General features: G+C 41.1%; 1 protein-coding gene across 2 annotated transcripts in view; it reads right to left on the bottom strand.

Annotated features, from left to right (window-relative positions):
* The window catches only part of KDM4B (lysine demethylase 4B), a 78,176-nt gene that overhangs the window by 12,680 nt on the left and 39,387 nt on the right, over positions 1 to 26,109 (bottom strand). Inside the window, exons 8-16 of one of the 2 annotated variants that reach the window (XM_026864977.1) lie at positions 20,668 to 20,864; positions 20,139 to 20,171; positions 15,883 to 16,052; positions 9,809 to 10,293; positions 8,176 to 8,296; positions 4,711 to 4,889; positions 3,304 to 3,526; positions 562 to 638; positions 323 to 378 (exon numbers count right to left, since the gene is read on the bottom strand). In XM_026864977.1, coding sequence (XP_026720778.1) covers positions 323 to 378; positions 562 to 638; positions 3,304 to 3,526; positions 4,711 to 4,889; positions 8,176 to 8,296; positions 9,809 to 10,293; positions 15,883 to 16,052; positions 20,139 to 20,171; positions 20,668 to 20,864 — 1,541 coding nt within the window. The remainder of the gene's footprint in view (positions 1 to 322; positions 379 to 561; positions 639 to 3,303; positions 3,527 to 4,710; positions 4,890 to 8,175; positions 8,297 to 9,808; positions 10,294 to 15,882; positions 16,053 to 20,138; positions 20,172 to 20,667; positions 20,865 to 26,109) is intronic. The other variant, XM_026864978.1, reaches the window with a different exon arrangement.

The following is a 26,109-nucleotide window of genomic DNA, read 5'->3' as shown; positions in this document are numbered from 1 at the left end:
TTATGGTGGCTAGCAGCCTTGGCAACATTATCAACTGACTGTTAATCACGGTCATACAAGGTAAATGTCTCTGGAAAAACAGGGATCAGCCTTCCAGGCATCTGATCTTGCATGATACTAAACATTCTCTGAAAATACTTTTCTCTAGGAATAAAGTGTAAGACAGCACAGTTACGCAAGCTCATCCTGCCAAGTCAGTGAGTAGCAGTTACCTTCATAACGCCAAAACCAGCTGCTACACTGAGCATCAAGACCAAACTCACCACACCAGAACATTAGATGTAATATGGAGGGACAAAATATTTTTACAAAAATCACTTACCGCCCATCAGTGGTCATCTGAAGAGCTCCTCCCCTGAGATTGCACAGGCAACATTCCTGCAGGAAGAAAACTCCTTCAGAGCTGGACCAAGAACAGATTGCCTATCCTTCCCAAAAAATTACTACACTGCATCTGGGATGCGAAGGCAAACTGCACCCTCCCACCACCCATCTCTGTTGAAGTATTTCATTAATTTCCACAGTAATTTTTCCTTTGGCTGCAGACGAAGAGATGCTTACCGCTGCCCATGCATTGGTGGAGCACCGTGAGCAAGACCAACTTTCATTCACTAAGTCTGGACGTATTCCATAACAGCCTGAAAGAAACAAAGTTATATCCTTCAGAGGTTTGCTAACATATCTGTACTACTGACTTGTTGACTTTTCAATTCAGAATTATCTCTGAAATCAAGTGTAGCATTCCACTAACTATATTCAATAGTCTAGGTACAAACAAAAATCTTAAGGAAAGTCAAATTTGGGAAGGGGGTCAGAATTTGGGACAAGAAGGTCTAAAAATGAACAAACAAAAAAAAACTACACACAGGTAACCCTCAATGGTTTTTTTTCTCTTTGGCAAAGACTACAATAAGAGTACTTTGATTCTTCAGGCAAGAGCTGGGCTCAAAAGTGATGCTACTACTGCTGGAACACACACATTAGAACAGTTCAGACCACTGAATTTCAGCAGGATTGAAGCAATCGTCTTTGGCAAGTGGTATTGTGAGGAAGGACAAACCCAGTAATGTTGCAAGGAAATTAAATACATGTATTTCACATATTTAGCAGTATTTAAAATAACACTAATTTCTGGTTATACGAAGTGTTAGATACATCTGATTTTACAGAGCATCAATTACTGTAATAAGCAAGCACCAAATCCTTCTCTGCAGCACCAAAAATAAAGTAGTATTATACCCATTATAAAGACAGGGAAAGAAGAGCAAAAATCCCTTAGAATTCTGTAAAAGGCACTGAGGTTTGCCACTCAAGACAATGGGGAAAAGACACTGAAATAGTTTTGAAAAAGTGGATCTGTGCAATTCCTGTAAGCTTGCAGAGTGAGCAGAGAATTAAACGTATCCCAGATTGCTGGCCAGCATCCTAATTAACACAAAGCTCATCTCACGGCCTTTATCTAGCCTAATAAAACCAAACATAAAATTTCAACTGGGAATGACAGTCTCAAATTACTGAATGACACTTAAAAGAAATTCTCAGAAAGCACTGAGATTGCCACAATAACCTGATTTATAAAAATCGTCCACTTAACCAGATAAACATTATGTCAAAAAAAGTCAATAATATAGATCCGCAGCTGTTTTCCACATCTGAAGTCTCTTTTCATCGCACAGCAAATCAAGCAAGCAGATTCAACCCAGTCCTAGCAGATTCAACCCAGTTCTAGAAAATGGGCAGGGGTGTTCAGTCTAAAAAAAAATGATCTGGAAATTCAGCTGAAAGAAACAAACACCCTTAACTGAAATACTGCTGGAGCTCAAAATGGTGTAGAAAAGGCTGAAATTTCAGCATTGATTTCTTGCTTCGGGACCACAGGGAGCTGGAGTATGGGATCTGAGGGGAGAAAGAGTCACACTTACTGAACACCAGACTGCCCTGTAAGGGTGATCCTAACAGAATAAGAAAAGTATGTTCTTTTTTTGGATTTTGTCAACACCTTAAAAGCCCAGAAACCTTCACAAAAACTTTCTTCTCTGTACGCCCTTGCTGTTGTCATAACCTAGCACAGCTGGGTGAGGGCACTTCTCAATAACAAGCAGCCTGCCGACTGGTTTTACAGCATGCTGCCAGATTAACCAAAATATACCTCAACGCTGCAATCCTCTAATAAAAGCAAATGGAGTCTCTGCAGCAAAGTCATAGGGATATCACAGTCTAGAAGTACAAACCGCAAGAAGGAAACAAGACGACACTGGAGACTACATCAGACTAGATTTAACTCCTGTCCTGTCCTCAAGGGTAGAGCACAACCAAAACAGAAAACTCAACTCTGTCTGAGACTGCAGATTAACATCACCTTGCCCACATCCCTCTGTCCCTAAATAGAGTTTGGCCACTGAAATCATTTTGATAGATTGGAGTATTGAAGACATATGGACGTACAAGATGCAGCATCTCTGCTTTGACTGCACCTGTGAAGTAAGAAAGCAGTCTTTATCTTCATGCTCACTCTGCATCACACGCTCTTATTAGCCAGAAGTGACCATAATCACAGACGCAGTACAGAAATAAAAAGTTGCATTCTAGTTCCCCACAAGAGACAGTCATGCTGAGCTGCACAGTGACCTGCGGACTATAAAATTGGAACAACAAAAGTAATTCCAGCTGATGCAAGTTAAATAAGATTTCCCATCTGTCAAGATCAAATAGCTGAACAGTAATTCGTCACATTTCCTAGCACGAGTGCAAATGTTAACTAGATGTCATACAATCTACAGTGAAGGTATACTCTACCAGGATTAATCAGATCTTTTAGACATAACTATCAGGGAAACAAATAGACATATGTTCTTTTTTTGTAATCAAGTGCCATTCCTACAAACAGTAACACAGATGCTAATAAAATATATCGCAGAAACTACTCCATAATCTCTGATGCACGCAAGAACAGTACAACCTTACCCAGCAGACCAATATTTGAACAAGTGAAAAGAGTGCTATCAGCTTTGTGATTGCTGCTTTATTACAAAAACTGAAAGATAACAAAAGAAATAATCTTTTCTGTGAGACAGAGAAGAATCAGCCAACAAAACAAACAGTAAAAAGAATGTTTGTGCACACTTTTAGGATCAGCGACTGCCAAGATGGACTCTAATATTTACACATACTAGTACCAGGAAAGGGAAGAGTGGGAGTGACAGGTATAGCAAGTGTGCCAAGAAGGAATTCAAATAGAAGCAACGCGCACACTTGTGAGGTGCTCAATGCCCAAAACACTTTGGTGAAGAAGGAAACACTCACTCGCATGAACCTGCAGACAGCATTTGGCACAGGATATCAAAGGACTGGTTCCATCTTCTCCAATGTATGAATTTGAAGGAAGGGGCTCAGTGTTTTCTCCACTTGAGGTAAAGCACATCTCCGGGATGAGAGGCTTGGTCTTTTGTCCGCATTTTGACAGGTGGACGAAAGAGGTGGTCTCCCCCATAGAGAGTGGGACAGCTTCTTTATCCACCTGTAAAGACTTAAAGAGAAAATACCATCATATGGAATTGCCTCTCCCCTGGTCACAGCTTTAACTTTAAAAATCAGAGCATTCCCCTTGCAAAAAAATAAGTCAGCCAACACCTAACGCCATGCAGCACAAATAATGGAACTCCAAATCCCGTCTTGTCATGCACACCCCCACCCCTGCCTTTTGCTCCCCTCTCTCTTCCTTAGGCCTGTACTGGGATCTGTAATTTATTGTGAAAGCTCAAAAAAGCGTTAGAATGAGAAGCTTTCCCTGTTTTTCTTCTGTAAAAATCTAAATTCCTATATCGCAGCAGAAAACACCAAGGGGGGAAGAAAAAAAAAAAAGGAAAATATTAATAAAAGCAAGACCTTTCCCCCTGCCTCCCATCCTTTTGGCATCCTTCCCTACTCTTTCTGCAAGAATTTCTCCTGAAGGACATTTCAAGGTTTCTAGTAGCAGACCAAAGTTAAAAACAATGGATTAAAACAGCCCAGCTGTACCCAGCTTCCCTTACAACCATTATACAACACCATCCAGCAATCAGAACAAATATTTTGTTTTCCATCTGGATAATAAATCAAGAGATTTTTTTTTTTTTTTTTAAATTGAAGGGGGAGGTGGGTTCTGCTTTTCTCAGAAAAAGCTTCCAACACCTATATATGCATCTAAGGCACGTATTCCTAGTGGACACACAAAGCCAGATTTGGCTCTATAAGCATGCAAGAACAAATCAATACACACCTGGGCAAATAACTAATTCATCTGATAAATTTTGCCCTACTACTCATAACATATCCCAAAGCATATTGGTAGTTTCCAAAAAATGATGTATGTGCTTACTCAGTAAATTTCTATTTTGTTGCTTGTTTGTATATATTCAGAAGCCCGGGTCTCTATCTAAACAAGAGCGATCACATGCCCAATAGCGCATCGTTTCTCTGCATGAAAGAGTGTTTGCAGTACAAAGCTCTTTAAGTGCGATTTAAAAAAAATGAAAGCTGAGGAAGCCAGAGAATCCAGGAAAGATAACAAAAAAGGCTCCATCCACTGCCTCTGCCAAATCTAAACACACTTCTCCGGTGTGCAAATCTGTATGTCTTCTCCCTTTACACTAAAGTTCTGCATCATTTACCCAGTAGCCACCACTCGGTGCCCAGCACCAATGCCTCTATCTGAGCAGCATCAGGAATTACCTGGTTATATGGGTAAAAGAGGGTACACACAGCACAGTATGGCTCACTCAGGGCAGCAGCTGCATTGAATTTTCTTTCAGCTGGGAAATTATGGACTTTATTCTTCCATTGGAGGGAAAGTAAAGATTTCAAAGCCTCTGGGTCACTCATATCTTCCTCTCCAGAAAATGGAAATGTTTCTAAAAAGGAAAAAATAAAAAAAAAATAAAAAAAATAAAAAAATCCCAAAACAATGGTCAGTAGAGGCAAAACAGTCTATGGATAGTAGAGGCAAAACATAGGGTTAACCTGTTTCGACCACACAAGTTCTTCAATAAATAAGAACATTCACCTCATCCATGGTTCCGCAATATGTGTATGCCTCAAATACTTTCTTACATGGATATAATCTCCGCTTTATGGGTAGGATAGACATGATAGAGACACCGATGACCTACCAGAACTGGCCATGAGGAAGCAGGAGAGAAATCTAGATTTACTGTCTTCATAACCCTCTCCACTTTCTAGCTGTGGAAACCTACAACATCCTTTTAATGAAGCCAAGCTTCATTATGATGCCAGTGCAAGAAAAAAAAACCTTTTCTTTCTACGACTGAGAGCTACATTCTGCAGAAGACGTGCATGCAGTTCGTCCTGGTTTAGTTAGGCCAGCCCCCAGTTCCCACTGCTCAGCCTGCTGAGTCTGCTTCAACCTTCCCAGAGTGCATCCTGTACCTGCTTCTGCAAACGCAAACCTTGGCCATGAGATATCTTGGGTTCAAGCTTTCATTTTACTCCTCTGCAGCTGTTTCACAGCTACTTCCATCAAGCACACACCACTAAGCCTTCAATTTGCATTCCCCACCATGTCGTCTTCTGCCAGAGCTCTGATAGGTACTGCTTGTGCTGATTAGTTTGCTAATTCTTTGTTTTTACAAAACCTTTAAAAGTCCCTTAGCATCTTATGATTAAACCACAGCAGAACCCATTTGTGTCCGTTTGGGGTCCAAATTTCTTACCATTCCTTATTAAGGAATTTTGAGTCACTGTGTTAAATTTTCCACACAAGGCTAAGTGTAAATCACTCATTGCACTGTCAATCTTAAATGTTTCCAAAAGAACAGCTTTGGCCAGGGGAACTCAAAAACATCTTAGTGGAACATTATCCCCAGAGCTCAGCACATTAAACCAAATTGTTCACTGCTTCACTGTTAATTACTGGAAATACAAAGTTAATGTTCTGCTCTCAACAAGTCTAGTCTCCTCCCCATTTCTACCTCCCTTTTAAGATTTTCTGTGTCTTAGGGTTACCAGAAAGAAAAAAAACTAACTTGTAGTAAAACACTAATGGCTAAGTTTACATCTCTGACTTTAAATGTTTCCCCCAACCAATCTGATATACATCTGCCAGACAACATGGGAACTTTTGTTGTGTTCAATTAATCAATCCCTTCTTTTGAGATGATGAATGCTGTGTTTCTCTGTCACACTTGAAATGAGGGTTACCTCCTAAAAAGTGTCTTTTTCTTACTGTATCTTTGTTTTTATCGCGGTATCCAAAGGCTAACAATGATTGCTCATGCCACAGCCTCTTCCACAACACTGCACAGGATTCTGCTGGAAAGGGCAAGAGAAAGAGCCTTGCCAGCGGAGTTAGGCTTTCCTTCCTAGCGAGAGATCCTGCTCACGCCAGGAGCCGCCTTCCAGTTCAGTGTGTATCAGACCAGAGCTGGCCCTCACAACAAAACAGATTCACCAGGACATGTTCTACAGTCTTGACTTCAGCTACACGTGCTTACACGTCCACACCTCGTGTAAGGCACAGACAGAATTTTAAAAAGACCAGTGACCTCAGGTATGCAGACTGATACTTTCAAGATGTCTTGCTGTCAAAGCAGAGATCAATTCTCAGCTTTTGAAGAAATCAAGCATCTTTAATGACATTTTAAGACACGAGCCAAAAACCAAGCCACATGTTTCTCCAAATTTTAGTCAAGGCACATCAGGAGACAGACAAGGATTTATGATACCAGTGAAATCAATGAAACCAGCATCATAATCCAGAGTGACAGACTGAGAGAAAAAAGGAAATTACTGTTGTGTGTTATCATCACCTTCACTCATCCCAGGATGGATTCTAGGTGACACGCAGCATTCAGGATGGCTCCTACATTTCAAACAAGTTATACGCAAGTAGAAAAGACTAACAATTTGTCTCAACTGAATCTTAGTGGAGCATATGTATTCCCTTAATTTACATGCTCACTCTTCCTCACTGCAGCCTCCACATCATCCTTATACATTAGCCCTGAAAAAGCAAGGAGTGCAGAGAGCTGCTTCTATTCCCTGGCAGGGAAGAGAAGAATCTGTTTGATCATATTTTGCCCAGCAGTGCTGTAAATCAGTCCCCAAGAAATACCAGCTTTCACAGAAAGTTGCTCCTGAGTCAGCCAGCAAAGTCCCCGTACACCATCCAACAAGTCAACACAAAGAATCTGTTCAGTGAGGATCCTTCAGCACCAAAGTTTGTTGCAGGGTCTCACCCCAAAACAAGAGAATTACTCTCAACTGCCTTTCAGTGCTTCACTCCACATTACACACACGTAAGACATCAAATGCATCATCCTTGGTGAGGAAATGGAGCTATCTATGTACAGAATATCCCCTTCCTACCCAAAGTTTCTCCAAAATCAGCGAGCACGTTCTCTGAAAGGAAGTGAACAGGAAAGACGTTGTTCTTTTGAATATAAAGTTGTACCTGGAAAGCACAGCCAGCCAGCTACACCTTCAGGTACCTGCCCCAGCATGCAAAAGCTTCTTACTGTGGACTTTTCTATGTTCCGAGTACTTTATCATGTGGGCAAGACCCAGAAGCGGTACATTACACCACACAACAGAAGTGAGAGATAAGAGTCTTTTTTTTTCTTCTTTTGGCCTAGACTCTTATGGCATTCAGAGTGACTAGAACGTGGGAAAAGAAAAATCAGTGATGTACAGTTAAGCACTGAGAGACTTTCTAATTCTCATTTCTGGATCTGCCAAGAAAAGTTGGACCCAAACATTCACATGAATTAAAAAGCCAAGCAAAAAGTTAGAATTGACTTTCCCTATACATAAAACAGCAGACCCAACCTCCACTCTCCTCCGAGGTAAACAGAACTCATTTTAATACAATATCTAAGGCAGAGTTTTTACATTAAAATGTTATTTTCTATGAACTCTTTTTTCCCTTTGCCCAAAACGCTGCCTCATTCTGCAGCCAGCAAAATATTTTTCTTGAGAGAAAAAGAGGTGGGAGGTGAGAAGGGACACCTCCCACAGATGAATCTTGTTTCCAGCTGGGTTATCAAAATGGGAACATGCTGCATTTTCTACCAGTTAAGTGTAACACAAAAAGTTTCAGGCCATCCAGTTATGTTAATGGCTTCAGCAATTTTTCAGATCAGACAAGACATACACAAGCATTCCTCATGCCAGTGCACTCACCCTCATCACTCGAGGTCTCCTGTTTAACCACCGACAACGGGGAGCGGGTTGGTGGTTTGCCCAGTGGATGACGACGACTCTTTTTTATCTCCATCTTCATTTTCAAAAAAGCAGAAGCAGTCTGTAACAAATCAGAACAAGCTCGATGGGAACCCCAAAATATCTTGGCAAGCAAAAGGACAGTACAGGACAACAGAGGCAGAATCCTTGTCATAAAGAACTCTTGAATTTACACAGCAAACTTTTTACTGCCTTTTGGCTGCAATCAATAAAGCCTCCTGAGGCAATTATTGTAGTAGATAAAGCCAATGCTATCTCTTAATATGTCAAGTAAAGGTAAACTACAGCGTTTCCTTAAAATCAGAACAGCTTCAAGCCTCCCAATTCCATTTTCTTATGAAAACTCCTGTCAATCACAAAAACAGCTAGGAACTTTAGCACCAAAATGATGTATAGGGTACACAGAACCAGAAACGTTTCACTAGAACATTATAGTGACATTATGACAAGCATATTGATATTGTACTGTACCCACTGCCCCATGTAGCAGCCAACACTGAAATCCTGCATGCAGCCTAATGACAGGGGCTCACAGCCCTCTCTGAGCGTGTTACACGCGAGTTACTTTGCACTACAAATGGACAGCACCACGTGCTGTTGTTCACAAACGTGAAGCCAAGCAGCAGTGCCACAAATCCAAGTACATTCCACGTTACACAAGCACGAGAAGAATGAAGGTACTTACGGCAGCCCACCACAGCATAGCAGTTTTTTCCTCTCTAGCCTGCAGCCATTATGTCTCAAAGATTTATGCGAAAGGTAAGCTAACTGTGCCCTGCCAGTATGGCAACACACATTTCCCCCATCCCCACAATTTCTTTTAGTGCTTTACCATTCCCTTGGCTCTTTCAGCACCATCACGTAGGAAAACAGAGCTACATCATACTGATCTGACTTGCTGCCAATTCCTAAACATCGTGTCCTCCTTCCTCTTCTGGAAACCATCCTCAGGAAAGCACTCCCCAAGGAAAAGAGATGCCTGAGACAGCTTACATGTCACAGGCTGCATCGTCCATGAAAAAGTTTGCTGCCAACTTCTCCAATGCTAAATCTCACGATGGAAAAGATCCCTAAGCAACACTACATAGCAGGCCAACACCTGGAAGCACAAAGCACATCAGCTGAAGAAGTCAGAAACAAGGGAGGAGAATTATTAAAACGTTGGTGCCCTCAAAGCTCCCCTGGGGATTGTTTGGTTCTACCACTCTCAGAATAGTTGCTCTGGCTCTGCAGCAGCTGCCGCTTGCTTGTGCTGGGTCTTCCTGTCTACCGTTCGAGGTGCTCATCTCAGTACTATCTGTACTTTTAGTAGCAGGCAAAGAGAGTCTCTATTTTATCTTCTGAAGACAATAAGAAGTTTAATTAGTCGGTTAACTTCAATGCAATGATGGGCTGTACTGTGAGAAAATAATCAACTTCTTCCTGTCAAAGCACTCTGTGGCTCACCAGCGTGGCACTACTCCACTGGAGGCTCAGGCACAACTGAGGACTCCTCTCATCCCAGGTTTTGCTCCTCAACTTGTTGCTTAAAACTACCAAATCTTACAGCCATGCACACATGTAAATCACTGACCTCTGTAGTGACCTCTGTATTTTCTGCTTCTATGTTCTCCTCCTCCTTCACAGGGATTTCCATGGGGACCGTCTGCTCCCGCCAGCCAGGACTCTTCTGGGTGGCGAACTGCTCGAAGGCCTGCTGGCAGGACATGCGCTCCTTGTCAAACACCACCTTTTTGGTCCGTGGAACCACGTAAAGCATGGGAATGATTGGCCGGGGTTTAAAGTCATCTTCCTCAACCGGCGTCTCTGAGGGCTGGATAACGTTCAGGGGAGCTGGGGGCAAGCTCTTCTCTGCCATGGAGGATGCGGGGGCTGCCGGGGGCAGCGGTGGCCGGGCCACCGGCCCCTCGTCCTGGGCCACCTGCTGCTGCGGCGCGGGCGGCGGCTGCTGTGGCTGCAGAGGAGGCTGAGGTGCTTGCAGATGGTGTTGATGGAAAAGGTGCTTCTTCTTCCTTTCACCTTTTATTTTTGGAGGACGGGCCTTTGCTTTGCAGTCACCTGTTGCAAGAGAATAGGCAACATTTAGCTTTACAAGCCAAGATTTCTGGGTGGTTTATATTTTTCTCCATTCACCAACAAGCTCCAGTGCTGGGCTAACATAGTAAATTATGGTATTTCAGTTCCTTTCAAAGAGGCAGACTAAAAGCTGTAGACATATTCAGCTGTACTTCAGCACTGACTGAGAGAAGCCCACTTCAGAAAGAAAAGCCTTCTGTTATTTCTATAGACTATTTAATTCTTGACTGGAGCAGAAAGGCTGCCAAAACAAATGTTGCCAGGAGGGAAAATATCTAAACCCCTGTGAAACCAGAAAGTGTATCAAAAAAACATGCAATGTATTACATTAGCTCTGACTCTGTATTTCAAGTTTTCTGTATCAGTCATCTCTAAAGTGGGGTGTGCAAAGCCATCCACCAGGGTGCAGGAAGAAAATATTTTTGTACCATTAATAAATAAAATATAACTTTCAAACAGTGTTTCTTTTATCTTTATCTCATCCCTTTTTTAAATCTCTCTTTTTATGCATGTTTCATAATGGACATAATATATTACCACAGCACTACATATACAGATTTTATAAACACAGAGATATCAGGTGTGCTCAAACTTTTCCTGCTGATAACGGGGTGCAATCAAAAAAGTTTGCAGACCACCATTCTGTATCACTAGTTTGCCCTAACCTCTGGTCCACCCTCATTTACCATTCCCTCTATTTGCAAGCTCTTATCTGGGTATTACTGTGTGTCGATGCATTCAATCACCCTAGGAAATGAAGAATTGAACAAAGATACCTGAATCATTATTACCAAAAGATTTCTACTGTAAGGTCTTTTTAAAAGATGCCTTTAAAGCATAAATCAAGTACAGCATTGAACTAAACCTATTACAGACACCATGCCAGCACTGGTGCCTGAGATATCCTTTCCTAACACTCGCTCCATTTGTCCTTGTTTCTCCTAGCTTGATGTCATTTATCTTATCTGCATAGCACTGCAGGTCTCTTACATGGCTGTGACAACAAAAACACTTCTTGAACAGACAGACGGCTCAGTATTTTTACCAGAGGCAGTAATGACCCATAAAAGTCTCCCCCACCTATCCTCCCAATATAACTCTGTTAAAGGATCCACACACTCTGGTTTTACAGCAGTAATTAAAATTCCTCCTGGCCACTGAGCGAGTGTCTCTAGGTTAGGACAGAAGCAGCCTTCACACCTTTGCCTTATTCCATCTAAAGTGATGTATGTTCCTTTTGCCCAACTCTCCGCTCACTTCATGAATGAAGTTAGCAGTTCACTCAAAGGAAAATAAATAATAGATGCTCCACAGACAGATGCCAGTGCTCAATTTATTTCATAAGCGATTGTTTTTCACCCGCAGATGCTATGACTAGATGACTCTACTGCAAAAGGTCATTTTCCCACTAACAGGATGGGGAGGAGGGCCGATGATAATGAAAGAAAGACTGTTCACTCTAATAATGATGTTTCATCAAAATCCCAACCTACTCAGACTCCTCCATTAATGACTAGATCAAAGCTGACCAGCCAAACCTAGTAAACAGAAAATCAGATAAACCATCACACAGTAACAAGGTATCTACAAGGAGGAAGGGTCAGAAAAAAGAAGGTGAATAATCCCACAAAGTGCTAAAATCCCTGCTGAAATCATCGAGTGGATACCTCGAGCTTAACATTTCCCACAAGTCTGGTCTGATGACTTTATTTACGCTAATTTATAAAAATGGAACAAGTCCAGCCCAAATAGTTATTGTTGTACTTGTGTAGGCAGTCCCTCAGATAAAGTGGTTTGTTCTATCACAGAGAAAGGAATATTGAATTTCCTTAGAGAAACAAACATATTGAATGAAAGGCAAATTGGATTTTTCCCCAGTTGCACAAAACCAGATCATATTTACTCTCTGTACTCTTGGAGAATTCTCTACCCAACAACAAAACAAATGCCATTCACCAGCTTTATTGACTTCTGAATGGGTAATCTGACAGCAGCTGGCACGTAGAACTTTTGCTTAAAAGTTTTTGCATTAAGATGAACAAACTATTTTGCAACGTATAAAATCAGAAGCCAGGCAAAAGTGAGGTAAAAGTCAAAGTCCCTATCTCACTATCATGAATAGTTCTAGAAAGGAAAGGGATCTTTGTGCACAAATCAACCGGTAGGTTATAGCCTGTCAGCTGTCCTGCTGAAGAAGAAAGGCACATGTAGCAGAGCTAGACCACACGTAAAACAGTAGCATGATGATGTTTTTTCACGATGAGAAGACTTGCTTGTCTAGAGATAATGTGAAATACTATAAGGAGTTGATTAAAGTTGCAGGTAGAAGATACCTTTGAGGGGAAGGGGTGCTGGTGGTGAAATCAAACCACTTACAAAAGACTGCACACCATAGCTTTGGGCAATGAGATTATAAAAAAGCTGCTACAAGAGCGTGGACTTTCTGCTAGAGCAGTATCTCCTGGTACTGGGCAAAGACAATTAGAAATGGACTTCAGCATCAGTCATTTAGCCACGATATCAGTTAAATAATTTGTACTGTCAACAGCTCAAAAAGAAACTGTAAATTAGATTTATTAATCTAGCAGAAACACAAGCACAGAGAAGATGAAACTAAACACAGGAGAAAGCAGGAGAGTTTTGCCAGTACATCCCTCTAATACAGCACTGCATCCTTCAAGAAGATATCTGTGTTTGTGTAATAGCTGCACTCAAGGGTTTTTTCTTCAATCCACGGGGGAGGCTGCTGCAGATAAAGTAATCACAAAGACTATTCCACCATTCCAAAGTTCCTCCTAAACACCGAGTTCACATTTTCACTTTCAACAGCATTCCTTACTTCTAGGAAGAGAATATTACCCTGGAGCAACCCCTACACACCCAGCGTTTATATCCTGTACCTCACCTACACCAACAGAATATGTGAACGTGACTGATAAAAGAGCAGAAAGCAGAAGTGGTAGGAAAACACCTTCTACTTGCTTCTAGGGGTTGTGTCTGCTCACTTATCAGAACTTCATACAGCACATGCTACAAATATCTAGATGGCCCCAGTGACTTCTAGAAAATTTCTGAAAATTGTTCATTTTTTTCCATATGATGCTAGAAAAGTCCAGAAAGTCTCCAGGACAAACTCCTGTGCTATGACATTGTTTCATGATAATCCTCCCATCTCATTGAACAGCCTCATCTGTTAATGACTTTACATTGCCAGCTTAAGCAACACTAGAGAAAAATGCGCAAGAGACCAGCCACTACTTGACAACTGGCCAGTTTTGAGATCTTGCCTGAAGTAAAACCCTCAGGTAGCAAACGGTCATCTGAAAATCAATTATGCACCAATTTCCTATCAGGTAACAACAGAAAAAGTTTTCAGTTCTGGGTTACTGGCATCTCAATCACAGCATTATTTCAGATAATTATGTACTTGGTTTACAATTGCAACGCTCAAGAGGGTATGTGGGAATGCCACTTAATGAAACGTGGCAGAAAATAACACACAACTATTTTGCAGTTAGGCATCTCACTGCTTTTTCCTCGCATTATAAAATAAAGGCATCCTGGAAGATATATGGTTTGTAGCCCAAGACTGCAGGACTAACAGGCACAGCATTGCAGGTAGCACCTGCTGACTCACAGATGTATTTGTGCTGCTTAGCTCATCCAGAGAAGAGCAAAAATTAAAGGCTCCCCTTTTTAGTTTCAAGTCCCAAGACAACCTGCTAAGAATTCCAAATACATTAATAGCAACATAATAAATTATGAATGTAAAGCTGAGTCATAAACAACAAAAGAACACACCTTAAGGTATCTGGGTCAGAAATTCTGAAAACCTCCAAGTTAGTAATACTCACTTAGTCCAAATAACCAACATGGAGCATAAGACTTACTTTGAAACTACCAATGATTACTTTAAAATCTCATTCTTCCTCCTTCTCAAGGTCATCTTTTCTGGGGTAAGCAGAAAATCAAGCCAAATTAAAACCAGAGAAACAGAAAAAGGGAAGGCGGGGGGCAGGGGGGAAGCTAAATTGCCATGAGCGGGGCCATTCAAACAGATGCTCCTTTCTTTTTCAAGATGAAACTGTAAGACACTTGTGAGAGGTAATACAGACAGGCTGTAAGAAACTAGAACTCGTTGGTATTTAATTGCTATATTGCATTAAGAAACTCTTCTATTTGCTAACAGATACACTAGACCTCCGAGAAACTGCAAAGCATATAGTCTAGTTCTAGTGACACTTCCTGAAATGATGCTGAAAATAAGTATTTTCCCCTCCTGTGCTAACAGTTAAAGAGCTCTTAACATGTAGTTTAAGTGTATGATTTGGAACCTATTCAGCTAGAACAGAGTCTCTATTATTCCTCTGCCATTCTAAGGATCTCAGATCTGTCCTTGTCACTTATCTCCTGTCTCCGGAGGGATATCAGCATTTTCGGGCCATTTATTACAAGCATCAACTGGTGAACTTGTACAGGAGCTAAGAGCATACAATTTAACACACTGCTGACATTTCCAAGCTCAGGGCAACAGAAATTAACTATCTGCACTGTACAACAGTGATTTTCAAACTCCTCATTTCCCATGAAAAGAGTAAATACACTGTCTAGCTAAGAGACTCTGGAACTGAACAAAAACCTCCATTCTTTTCCCACAGCTTCCACAGATTTCCTTTAAGATCATTAGCAAGGTTCTCTAAACAGTTTGCAGCATAAGCGTTCTCTAAATGCTAAACAAACAATGGATATATACAATATATGAAAATTAATTCACTAGTGTGTTTATGAAATGCTGGAGAGTGCCTCAAAGAGTGCACCATAGACACATCAACTACTTAACCATGCACATTAGGGGGGGAAAAAAAAAAAGCAGCTTACTCCCAGAAAGAACTGCAACCTTTCATATACAGCCAAGAATAAAAAGGTATCACAAAAACAGCCTCCAGCAAGCTGGCTGAGGTCAGGCCTTTGGACTAACCATATGCAGAAGAAATCATAAAGGACTGGGAGCTGTCATAGACTGGTAACTTCAGCCACGCAAAGAAAGCTGAAAAGCTTCCCTCCTACAGCCAGACTTGAAGAAAACCAAACCTGCAACTTGGACTCATGCAGCAGCTGTGGATCCCACACAACCTAAGGCTGACTTTATTCACAGTCCCCGTAAGAAATGGGAAGAGAGGAAAAGGGAAAAGATTAAGTGCACAAGGGAGTGCACAAATCATTCCTTTTCCAAGTAGTACACAAAATATATTTATTTGTTTCTCTATGAAATATTTAAAAATATTCCTCCCCTAATATATATTTTTACAAACCTGTAATGGTTTGGGCAGAATTTCCAAGTTCTGCCAAGAAAGCTATTTGGACTGAATCCTTAAAGAGAGGGGAAAATCAATTGCTGCTGTAAATGATGGTGTATTTCAGTGAGCATAGATTTAATATTGGGAAAGACTCCGCTGATATTTCAACAGAAATAAACAACAGCAGACAAGTTATTTACAAATGTGGTTTAGAGAGATAGCTTGCCCCAGTTCTTCACTGAAGTGATCTGCCATCAGTGAGCAGGGCTCTCACCTTCTCCCTCCATAATTTTGCTTCTCTCCTCTTCCTCTAGATCTGGCCCTCTTTTCAGTTCCTCTTTCACTTTCACATCCTCCAAGGCAGTTTCAATAGCCATGACATCCCCAAGAGACTTCTGATCCTCTGTTTTATGTCTTCTGGGTTGACTCCTTTTTCTGTGAGACCTAGAAGTACAGAAGTGTGATTTGACATAAAAGAGCAGCCTTCAATATATAAAACGATCACTGACTTAAAAAGCTCAATACAAAACAAAAGGATCCTCTTTGGAGAGAAAACACAAGGTAGCTAACAATAGCTACAGGGCAAAACAGATATCTGAAAGGAAACAGATGAACCTTGCATAACACAACATTTAAGATCCATTCACATCAGCCATTAATTGTCCGAGCTTCGTGAAGAGCTTTTCCCCACCATTATTAATGTAAGCTCACGAGCTGCAGTTAAAATTATTTTAATTTGTATTTTAAATCTATTTTGCTGGTATTTCAAAATATAGATGAAAACTTGTTATAAATCTTGCTTTCATCCTCTGCCTCCATCCCATCGTTCCTTTTCATTCTGCACACGCTTCCCTTTGGCAAACTGCTGGAAGTCCACAAAGCATCATCTTCCAGCTCTCAAACATTACCCAGCACTCCCAGTTTCTAAAAACACAGTATAATGAATGCTTATAGCATAATCAGTAGGCAGTCTATGATTTTTCAGTAGTATAATTCACAGAGTCCAAGGCCTATGAAGAAGTCTAACTAAAAAAAAAGCATGTATTAACACGCTCAGACTAATAAATACTAACAAGCCAATAACAATGATGTTCTTTCTGGAGAGTCAATGCCACTAAGCCAAGGAGATTACGGTAGCCATAATGCAAAGACAAATGCAAATCCAGAACTCAGGAGAATGCCTTTTGGTTAGGAACCGTATTTGGAGCCAAGCATCCTCACGGACACCCACTGACTCGCCACCACTCAAGGAGGACAAGGAGAGAAAACAGGAAGAACAGAAGCCAGAAAACTTGTAGGTCAAGACAAAGTTCAATAGGTGAAGGAAAGAGGAGAGAATAAAAAGAGAAAAAAAAAAAGTAAAGGAAATCCACTCACCACCTCCCACAGGCAGACCAATGCCCAGTCTCCAAACAACGGCCACCTTGGAAGCCAACCACTACTTCTTTTTCTACCCCAGTTTTAATTACTCAGCACAACATTTTATGGTCTAAAATATCCCTTTGGCCACTTTGGATCAGCTGTCCCAGCCACGTCCCCTCCCAATCTCTTGCCCACACCCAGCCGACTCACCGGGCAGGGGGCAGAGTGAGGAAAAAATAAAGCCTTGACACTGTGCAAGCACCATTGAGCAGCGCCAAAACATCAGTGCCTTATCAGCACTGTTGTAGCCACAAATCCCAAACACAGCTCAGTGGGCTGCTGTGAAGAAATTTAACTCCATCCCAGCCAGAACCAGTACAATTTCTTTTTACAGGATCTATTAAATAGCTCCTTGAATGCTGAGGTTAGGTCTAACAAGTTCTCATTTAAAAGGAGACCAATGCAGAGACCTGCAATTTTTACACCATTTTTAGCATGTAGACACTTTTTTTTTTAAAAAAAAAGCAGCATCTTCCATATGGCCTTGCATCTATCATCACGTAACAAACTCTAAAACGCAATCACACTGCATTCGTCGGCCCAAAACTCTAGAAAAGCTGAAATTCAGCTTCCCATCCTCAGAGCCCAGAAATTCAGCTGCTAATCAGACTCAGAGCACAATGAAGTTAAGAGCCCTTAATCAGGTAACCAACAAAGAAGGAAGAGAAAAAAAAATTCAACCTGAGATGAATGATTAATAGAAAAGAAAGTTGATCCATATGCACAGTAGTTTATAATTGCTAGACTCTAACCATATGGTGGCCCTCCAAGTATAGATGTTAACTTCACACCTGCAAGACATTCATTAGCAGGAACACACAGCTGAACCCAGAAGGATCAACTTTTCTCTTCACCCATATTCTAAGGTACACACCACCTTCTCCAGGGGGGAAAAGCAAGGTGGGAGGAGGAGATAAACCTGTAAGGCTTTTCCACTGCAGCTGGAACTTTCTACAGTTGGTGAAGAAAGCATCAGAGTAGAATCAAGTGTTACAGGCTATTTTTACTACAGTGTCTGTTTTATCCTGTGGCGTAGAAATGCCAGGCAAAAATTAAATCACAAAGCTTTATACTCACAGCAGATAAAAAAGATCTTTGTGCAGTGCTCTTCTCACTCTGAAGTTGCGGAAAAATGAAGAAAAGGCAGAAAGCACATCATTTAAAGAAACTGTGTTTCCAGAAATACAAGTTGAAGGCTGTACATTGCCAGGAGTGAAGATGTTCTGTATGTGACATAATTCGCATAGCAGAAACAGGCTTTTTGTGGACTAAACTGAAACAGTCTCTTGCTAAAGCCATAAAGTAAACAAAGTGAAGTTTTTCAAGGTAACTAAGTATGAATGACCTTAGAGAAGAAATAACATCTCTCTCTGCAGAGTTTAAAAGCTACATTTTCCAAAAGAGCTGGCAAAAAAAGCAGCATTTGTACTCTTTGAAGAACAGACCACAAAGTGACTTAAATTAAGTAGATACAACTGTGAAGAGGTTTGGGCAAAGGTGAATCCCATTCTTCCAGTAAAGTCCATCCTGCTGAGAAAAGTCAGTCTTCAAGTAAAATTTTGTCATCCAAGAGATAAGCGTAGGAGAGAGACTACTGCTAAGCAGTATTCAACAGCTTCAAAACTGCTTCAGGATAATACTGAAATAATCTAGGAAACAATTAATAGATAAGGAAAAAAAGTACCTGGATCTTTTGCAATAGGCTCAGGTTAAGAGAGAGGCTTCTCTGCTAAGCAATAGGCTCAAAGAGGGAAAATAATCCTTGGTGTTCATATAGTACCTTATGCTGTGCAAACGTTACATGTATCTAAGTAATCCTTAATAGCCACAGGCAGTAAAGAGATTCCCAGTTTCCAGATGTGGAAGAACAAGATCCAGGGACCCACTGGAGTTCAGGCAGCCACTGCCCATAGAGCACAAGTCATGACTTCTCACTCGGAGACTACACGGTTTTCCTGAAGCTCACTATAGAAGGAATAGCTGGAAACATTTTAGGAAGATAACCTCTGGAGCAGAGCAACATCGCAGGCGTCAGTTATCTGCCAAAATATACTATGTCTTTTGGAGCATGGATTTAGTGGGGAACAAACCATCCCGTTTCAGCATTTGCAAAATAACGGACACGTCATGTTACGTAGAAAAGGCAAGACACAGGACCACCAGTCCAAAGCAACACCGGGTGACTGAAAACTCCTGAAAGACAATAAACACTAGTGCTAGAGAGAGAGATGCTCTTACCACTGTTACCTTTTTCTTTGCTAGAACGCTTCTAAATAAATCAGCCATCCTCAACTGATTAGGCCAACAGTTTTTAAACTATTACTCAAAGTCTCTATCAAAAGATGGTTCCAGAAACCTAATTTAAAGCTTTTTTTCCTGGATTTCAAAGAAGTGATATTGGAACTGAAATGACAAGCAGCATATTACATCTGAATGTAGCAGTACAATTCCCAGAGACTGCCAACACTCACACCAGAAATTCCACAAATACTAGATGAGAGCAGAAAGAAGTAAGCTTGGGTGTCACACCACAAGCACTCTGAGTAACAGGGAGAGCAGGAATGAGAATGATGTAAAAAAGAAGGATAAAAGGAGCATATGGAAGGGCACACATTTGACATCTGAGTACATTAAAGCTCTATGATAATTCAATTTCCTACAATACAGTCTCATTCTTCAAGCAAGCTTGATGAGGAAGGGAAGTTCTCCCATGTCTAGAACACTCTAGTTCAATTCCACTCCCTGAGACAGCGGCAGCGTTTTATTAACCATGTGCTTTGGTGACCAGTTAACTTTATCCACAACCAGTTAACCACTACACATCACTATTACGTCAGCAGATTAACTGCACACTCAGGAATGGAAAAACAGAACAGGCATGAGATAGCTGAGGTTCTCTAACGATGCAAGAGGAGATCTCTGAACACTACACAAAACCATGATGAAGTAGGAGGAACCTCAATGACCAAAGATTTTTTTCTGTGCCCTCTCAAGGAAGGAGATATGAAAAACTAATTGAAAAAGGAAAACGCTTTCAGAGTTACTATTTTAAGGAAGATGACAGGAAAAAGAATGGAGTCATTTAAGTTGATGAGGGAAGTCACATACCGGTGTTTGTTGTCCTCTTCCTCATCTCCTATCCTATAAAGCAAGATTCCAACAGTAAAAGGTTAGCATGCCAAATTTTCAATTGAAGCATGCTGTAACACACAAAAACCACAAACTTGTAGAAAATTAATACAGAGATCAAAGGAAGCACAGAAAGGCATGCATAAAAATCCCTTTTGCAATTGATGAGGGTTTTTTTTTCCTCCTGCTTTCTGATAAGTGAAGCTATAAATGTTTACTATAGATTTTTTTGTCTTCCAGGATAAGAGATGAGATGTGAGGGGGCACACAGCATCCTACTTTCAGAAAACATGTGCTTCTATAACATTTAAAGGAAAGAGAACAATGAGGGAGCACATTACCCAAGAAAAATTAAAAGAGGAATTGTGAGAAAAAAAGAAAACCAATACACAAATCCCGAGTTTGAACTATCCCCTAATTAGAATTACTGTATTTAAAACCTTAGCAATTAAAATCAAACACGGTGCTCAGACACAACTATTTTTTTGCTTTTTTTTTTCCTTTTTACCTGCGAAGCAATTTAGCCTTCAACTCTGGCTTTGTCTCATTCCAGGCATCTAGTTCTGGGCTAGTCAGAGCTGTGGGTTTCATATGGTCCAGGACAGCAATGTCTTTTCCTTGTTTCCATAAGTCGTAACGTTCTGGTTGCAGAATCCTCACAAAGACATCCATGGAAATCTTCACCATGTCTTTGCGGCAAGTACACTGCAAGAGACAACCAGACACCAACACCACGTCAGAGCAGTGGAACGTTTTCTTTACTCATCAGCTGAGGTTGCCTTTCTCCAAAGGCAAACTAGTCCTCTCCCCATTTCATCTGTAAGGCCTGGGGTGGGCTACTAGAGCGGGTCAATGCCAGGAGTCACACTGACACACAGGTGGGTGTTTCAGCTTAATGAGACAGAGACAGCACAAGCTGCCACATTCCATTAATTGGACAAGTTCCCTTTTCCACAGACCCATATCACTCCACATTAATTATACTATCCCGATTCCGTTCAGTATTTTCATCAATCACACTCTGTGGGTAGCTGATCCCAGTAAGTCTTCTTCCTCTAAGCCCACCAAGCTAAGACTGGTGACCGATACCCAGTGTACTCCTCATCTAGTGTCTCACAGTCATTAGACAGTAACAACTTTGGTCAAAGTAGAGCAGGTCTGAGTCTGACCTCAAACCTACATTATCTCCATTAGCCAGCCTCTTGCAGAGTTTCTGAGGTTGAAAAGAGTGAATATAAACTTTGTAACTGGAAAAAAGCCTAGCAAACAAGGCAGTTAAACTTCATAATTACACACCATGACGTTGCACGTAAATCCTTCACAAGACTGTAAAGAAATAAGGCTATAACAATAACTACATTCTGTATCTAAACCACACATGGCTAAGTCAAAGCAAACGTGCATTACTCATTTTAACTAGCATACGCTCATTAAAATTAACCTCTGGAATTAAACCCTTGCCATTGTACAAGCCTACACAACAACCACTTACAGGCATTTCTACTTGGATATCTGTTTGCTCTAGTGAAGCACAGAATTAACAGACCACATCTACCAAGGGGATTCTCACCCAGATACCAGACTGAATGAGCATCTAGTGTCTGCCACCCCCCCCCAAAAAAAACCCTTTTAAAGAAGGTACAGGACTGAAGAGGACACAGCAACACACCAACACCCGCTTGCCTCATGGGGGCTTCAACTACAGCTTTGCTGTTGTGCGTGAAAAGTTGAGCCCCCTTTCAGTTCTGCTCTAAGGTGCAAAGCTTTGCCTGGTATGCATTTGCACTAAATTGCTTTTCAACTTCAAGTTGAGGATGAGGTAATTACAGGCACTTTGCAGGACTGTTTTTTCACCCTTCCTCCTCGCCTTTTCAAAACTACTCTACCCCTTCTCTCAGCAGAAATGCATGAAACTAAACTTGCTTCTCCTTTCATTTTTCACTACCATTATTAAAAGATTTAGGGCTGTAGTTAAGAAGTCACTGAGAGAGAGAGAGAGAGAGAAAACAGTCTTTCTGTACAGTTCTCAGCTATTCCACTTCCCTCTCAACTCTTGTTTTTCATTTTGCAAAGACCGCTGGCTACCTTCTGCTGCTCTGACTGGGAGAGCAGCAATAACCTGAGTGTGCTGAGTGGGAAGGAGTATTTATGGACAGGCACTTTCAGGAAAACTCAATTCATTTAATGAAAAATAGTGCAGGACAGAAAGGCTGGAAATGCAATTTGGCCAAAGAATGGCAGGAACACAGATGGTACCCATGCTTCAAATTCCTGGCCAGGCAGAAGCTTCTCACCGGCACCTCCATCAATACTGGCTTAAGGGATTTGTATTGAGCAGATTTTCAATCACTTTACCTTAAGAAATTTTAAAAGCACCTGTGCACTGCTATAAAAAGGAATACAGAAGAGCACCCCCACAGCACACATCATCAATGAGCTACGGAGATTGACCTCCTCAGCTTTTACAAAGTATGAAAAATGGCTTAAAAGGGGAACAGTCCATTTTCTAATCCTAACCTGGAACCAACATGCTGCAGCACACATGTCAATTCCTTCAAATCAAGCAGAGTCAATCCCGAGTCAGACAGGTCTAAAGGTCTCCAGTCCGCTCTCCAACCACCACCAGCCTGAGTCTCACAAAAATGTAAAGTACACACAGATTATCAAGAAGCCCCACACTGAGCTATCTGGATGCTGTTCAGAGAAATGACACCGTAGGCTGCAATCTCCAGCGTACTGCAACACCAGAAGCCTGCAGTAGCCAAGTTCCTTTCTCTACGCAAATCTAACATGATGTATGCTTATATTTCAATTTTAATTTAATTTTATTGCTTTCACACTAGCAAGCATGAATAATTTACAAAGCCTCTTTCCTTTGGGGCTTCTTCCGGACCATACAGTTACATTTCCTCAGCTGCCGCAGTTGTGTCACATTCACGTTCCCGTAATGGCCAGGTTATTTTTCCATACTCTTCCTTCAGACCCAGGAGCAAGATCCTGCTTAATAGAGCAGATGCTTCCAACGCAACTGCAAAAGGGAATGTGCATGTGTGTGTGAGGGAGACGGGGAAAAAATGGGGGAGATCAGAGGAGGACATGGTGGCTAGAGAAGGGCAAGAAATTTCGTTTGCAATTACCTGCTTTATTCCATTGAAGCAGAACAAAAATCAGCAAGGTTGTGTTTCCCTGTCAGTGATACCCATTGCCATATACTGCCTCTCCTTCCATATACAGTTACATTTCTTTCAAAGCATTTAATTGTGGTCATAAACACACGTATTTCCTAAGAGATATTATGCCTACACCCCCAAGCTCTGTCTCTCCCTGTCCCAATTCCTGCGGAACTTATCCTTCGTATCCCATTTTCCCCTCTCAAATTCTAACACTTTCATATTCCATTATTATGAAACTTTATAGAAACAAAACAAAAAATGAACATGTCTACGCTTAAACACCACCACTATGGAGAGATACAAAACCTCATTTCCTTTATGTGAGCCAAAACTGAACCACAAAGCCCCAATTCAGGTATTCACAGAACTCCTACATACCAGTAGACCTGTGAAAGATTTAAGAGCAACACAGTCACCCAAAGCACAGACCATGACTAAATGGCAACATGAAGGATACGCCTGTCATGTCAAAATGACAGGTGAAAAATTTAAAGAACTCTGAGATCTAATCAAACATCTTCCCGTCTCCCCTCTGTTGTTCCCCATTTGGCAACCAGACCACCACACCAAACTGCTTGGGAACAGCAAGGCTGTCAGAGCCACAGATCAAACAACAGAACAAACAACAGAATATTCATAACCAGGATTTCCAAGGACCTACTGCGAGTCCTGAAAATGGGGGTGGGAAAAAAAAAAAACAAACCGAAACAAAAGAAAATTCAAAACTCTTTTAGGGTTAGCTCTTTGCCTTCAGTTACAGGGAATTTGAGACCTAAAACAGCAACAAGAGAAGCTTCCATAATCACCAAATCGGCAAGAATTTAATTTGTTCCATCTTCTAAAGGCTCTTCCTAGCATCATCTCCTTTTTCATAAGCTAATGACTTTGTTAACCATACAGCGTAAGAACATGCAAAGGCAACTTGCGATCTAAGCACATGCAAAAATACTGTAAGGAAATGCACAGTGAAGCACTTTACAAACACAGAAAAACCAACATTTTTCCTCTACTTATTATTTTATTATCTGCTACTCAAAGCTGGAGACTGTGGTAAAATATCTGACCACACCAGGAACCTTGTCTCATCAATTAAACTCAGAGACTGATAGTGGGAAATTTGTGGCTACTGAATGCGTAACTGTTATCTTATTTGCAGTATTTTTCTTTAAATAAAAACACTAATAACTCTACATAAAGTAACAGTCAAATAAAAAGACTGTCTTCTTGAAGTAATAAAATCAAATGATATACGGAAAAATGCAGTCTCATTCAACCTCAACCTTCAGCATCATTTCTGTAAGGATATTTCCCTCACTTCCCAGCTATTAACACGAAACTGAACCCCATCTGTTTCATAACATATAAAAAGTTAATATAAAATAACCCTTCTCCTCGTGTAGAAATAGTCACCAATATGATATATTTTAACTGGCACCCCTGGTTCTCACGGAAAACCCCCTCCCATTTAGATGAAACCAGGGCCCACTGCACAGTTGTTTAAGGCTCAGCTAAGCCTCTCACTTTACCTTAATAGATATTTAAATATAAGAAAACCCAACACGCTCAAAGCCGAAGCCCTTTCAGCGATTATGCCACCATTAAACGCCAGACCAAAACCTCTGCTTAAAGCTTTTCTATCAGCTTTTTCGTAACAATGACACCTAAAAGCGAGTTCCCGGGAAAGAAAGATGGTTACATTCAAAAGGCAGCTAAGAAATTCTTGCTGTGTATTATAGGAACACATATTGCCAACGCAGACAACACTCCTCAGCTTCACTCCATAAATTTCCCGGACAAGGTATAGAGTTTCAGCTTTGGGAGAAACACAAAGTCCTCCTCGTGCTCTTAAACAGCTATCCAATTTGTTATCGTATTACAGACGCGTTACTTGAGATCTAGTTAATACTTATCCGATGTGACAGAATAAACCAGTCTGGGCTCCAGTTTAATTTTCCTTCCTCAGCCCAGAGCTACGTTTCTACTCAGACCTGGTACAACAATGCTCTCGCACACAGCCAAGGTTTCAAAAGTGACAAAAAGCACACAAATTATACGTATGCGCCTGACGGATGAGAGGCAGGTATTCTGTAAGTAAATGAGGAGTTAAACTTTGAGAAGGAGGAGAAAAACCTAAAATGCATAGTTTGTGTGTTTAATGGTTGGTAGTTGAAAGCTTGTGGGAAAGAAGATGAGTCTTGACCCCCTGTTTCTAGTGTAATTACCAGAATTGCCGTAAGTCTCAACAACAAACCAGTTCATTAGGAAATCCACTGGAAATCCTCTACAAGAGTTTCATAAACAAAACAATTAGGCAAAGATTTCCAAGGACTCCCTCTGGTCCCTGGCTGCGGGGCATGCTTCTTCCTCACATCCCTCCTTAACTTGCTTCCATAACCTTCCACACGGACTTCTGCAGGTTGGAGAGTTGGGTAAGTGGCAAGTGGTGTTTGCTGGGGAGTCAGATTTACCCCACTCCATTCACAGTGAGAGGATTCTGGTTTAAGATACAACATAAAATGCCATGTGACATGCTTTATTTTAGGCAAATACAATAATAACCCATCCCAGCTGGCATCAGGCTCCTAATATGTTCCACGGAGATTTCTTCTTTTTTGGGGGTGGAGGGCAAAGCTATTTTGCAACCTCTGCCAGAATTCTTGTTTATCTTTTACTATTCCGTAGACTCCACCTGTAAGGATGCTGACTACTCCTGAATCCATCTCAAATATACACAACCCTCAGTCCTGCAAGACAAACACAACCATGGTGGAGGGGCC

Source organism: Athene cunicularia, assembly GCF_003259725.1.
Source record: "Athene cunicularia isolate RWA chromosome 28 unlocalized genomic scaffold, athCun1 chr28_part1, whole genome shotgun sequence".
Classification (NCBI taxonomy): domain Eukaryota; kingdom Metazoa; phylum Chordata; class Aves; order Strigiformes; family Strigidae; genus Athene; species Athene cunicularia.
This window is presented reverse-complemented; position numbering and strand designations above follow the sequence as displayed.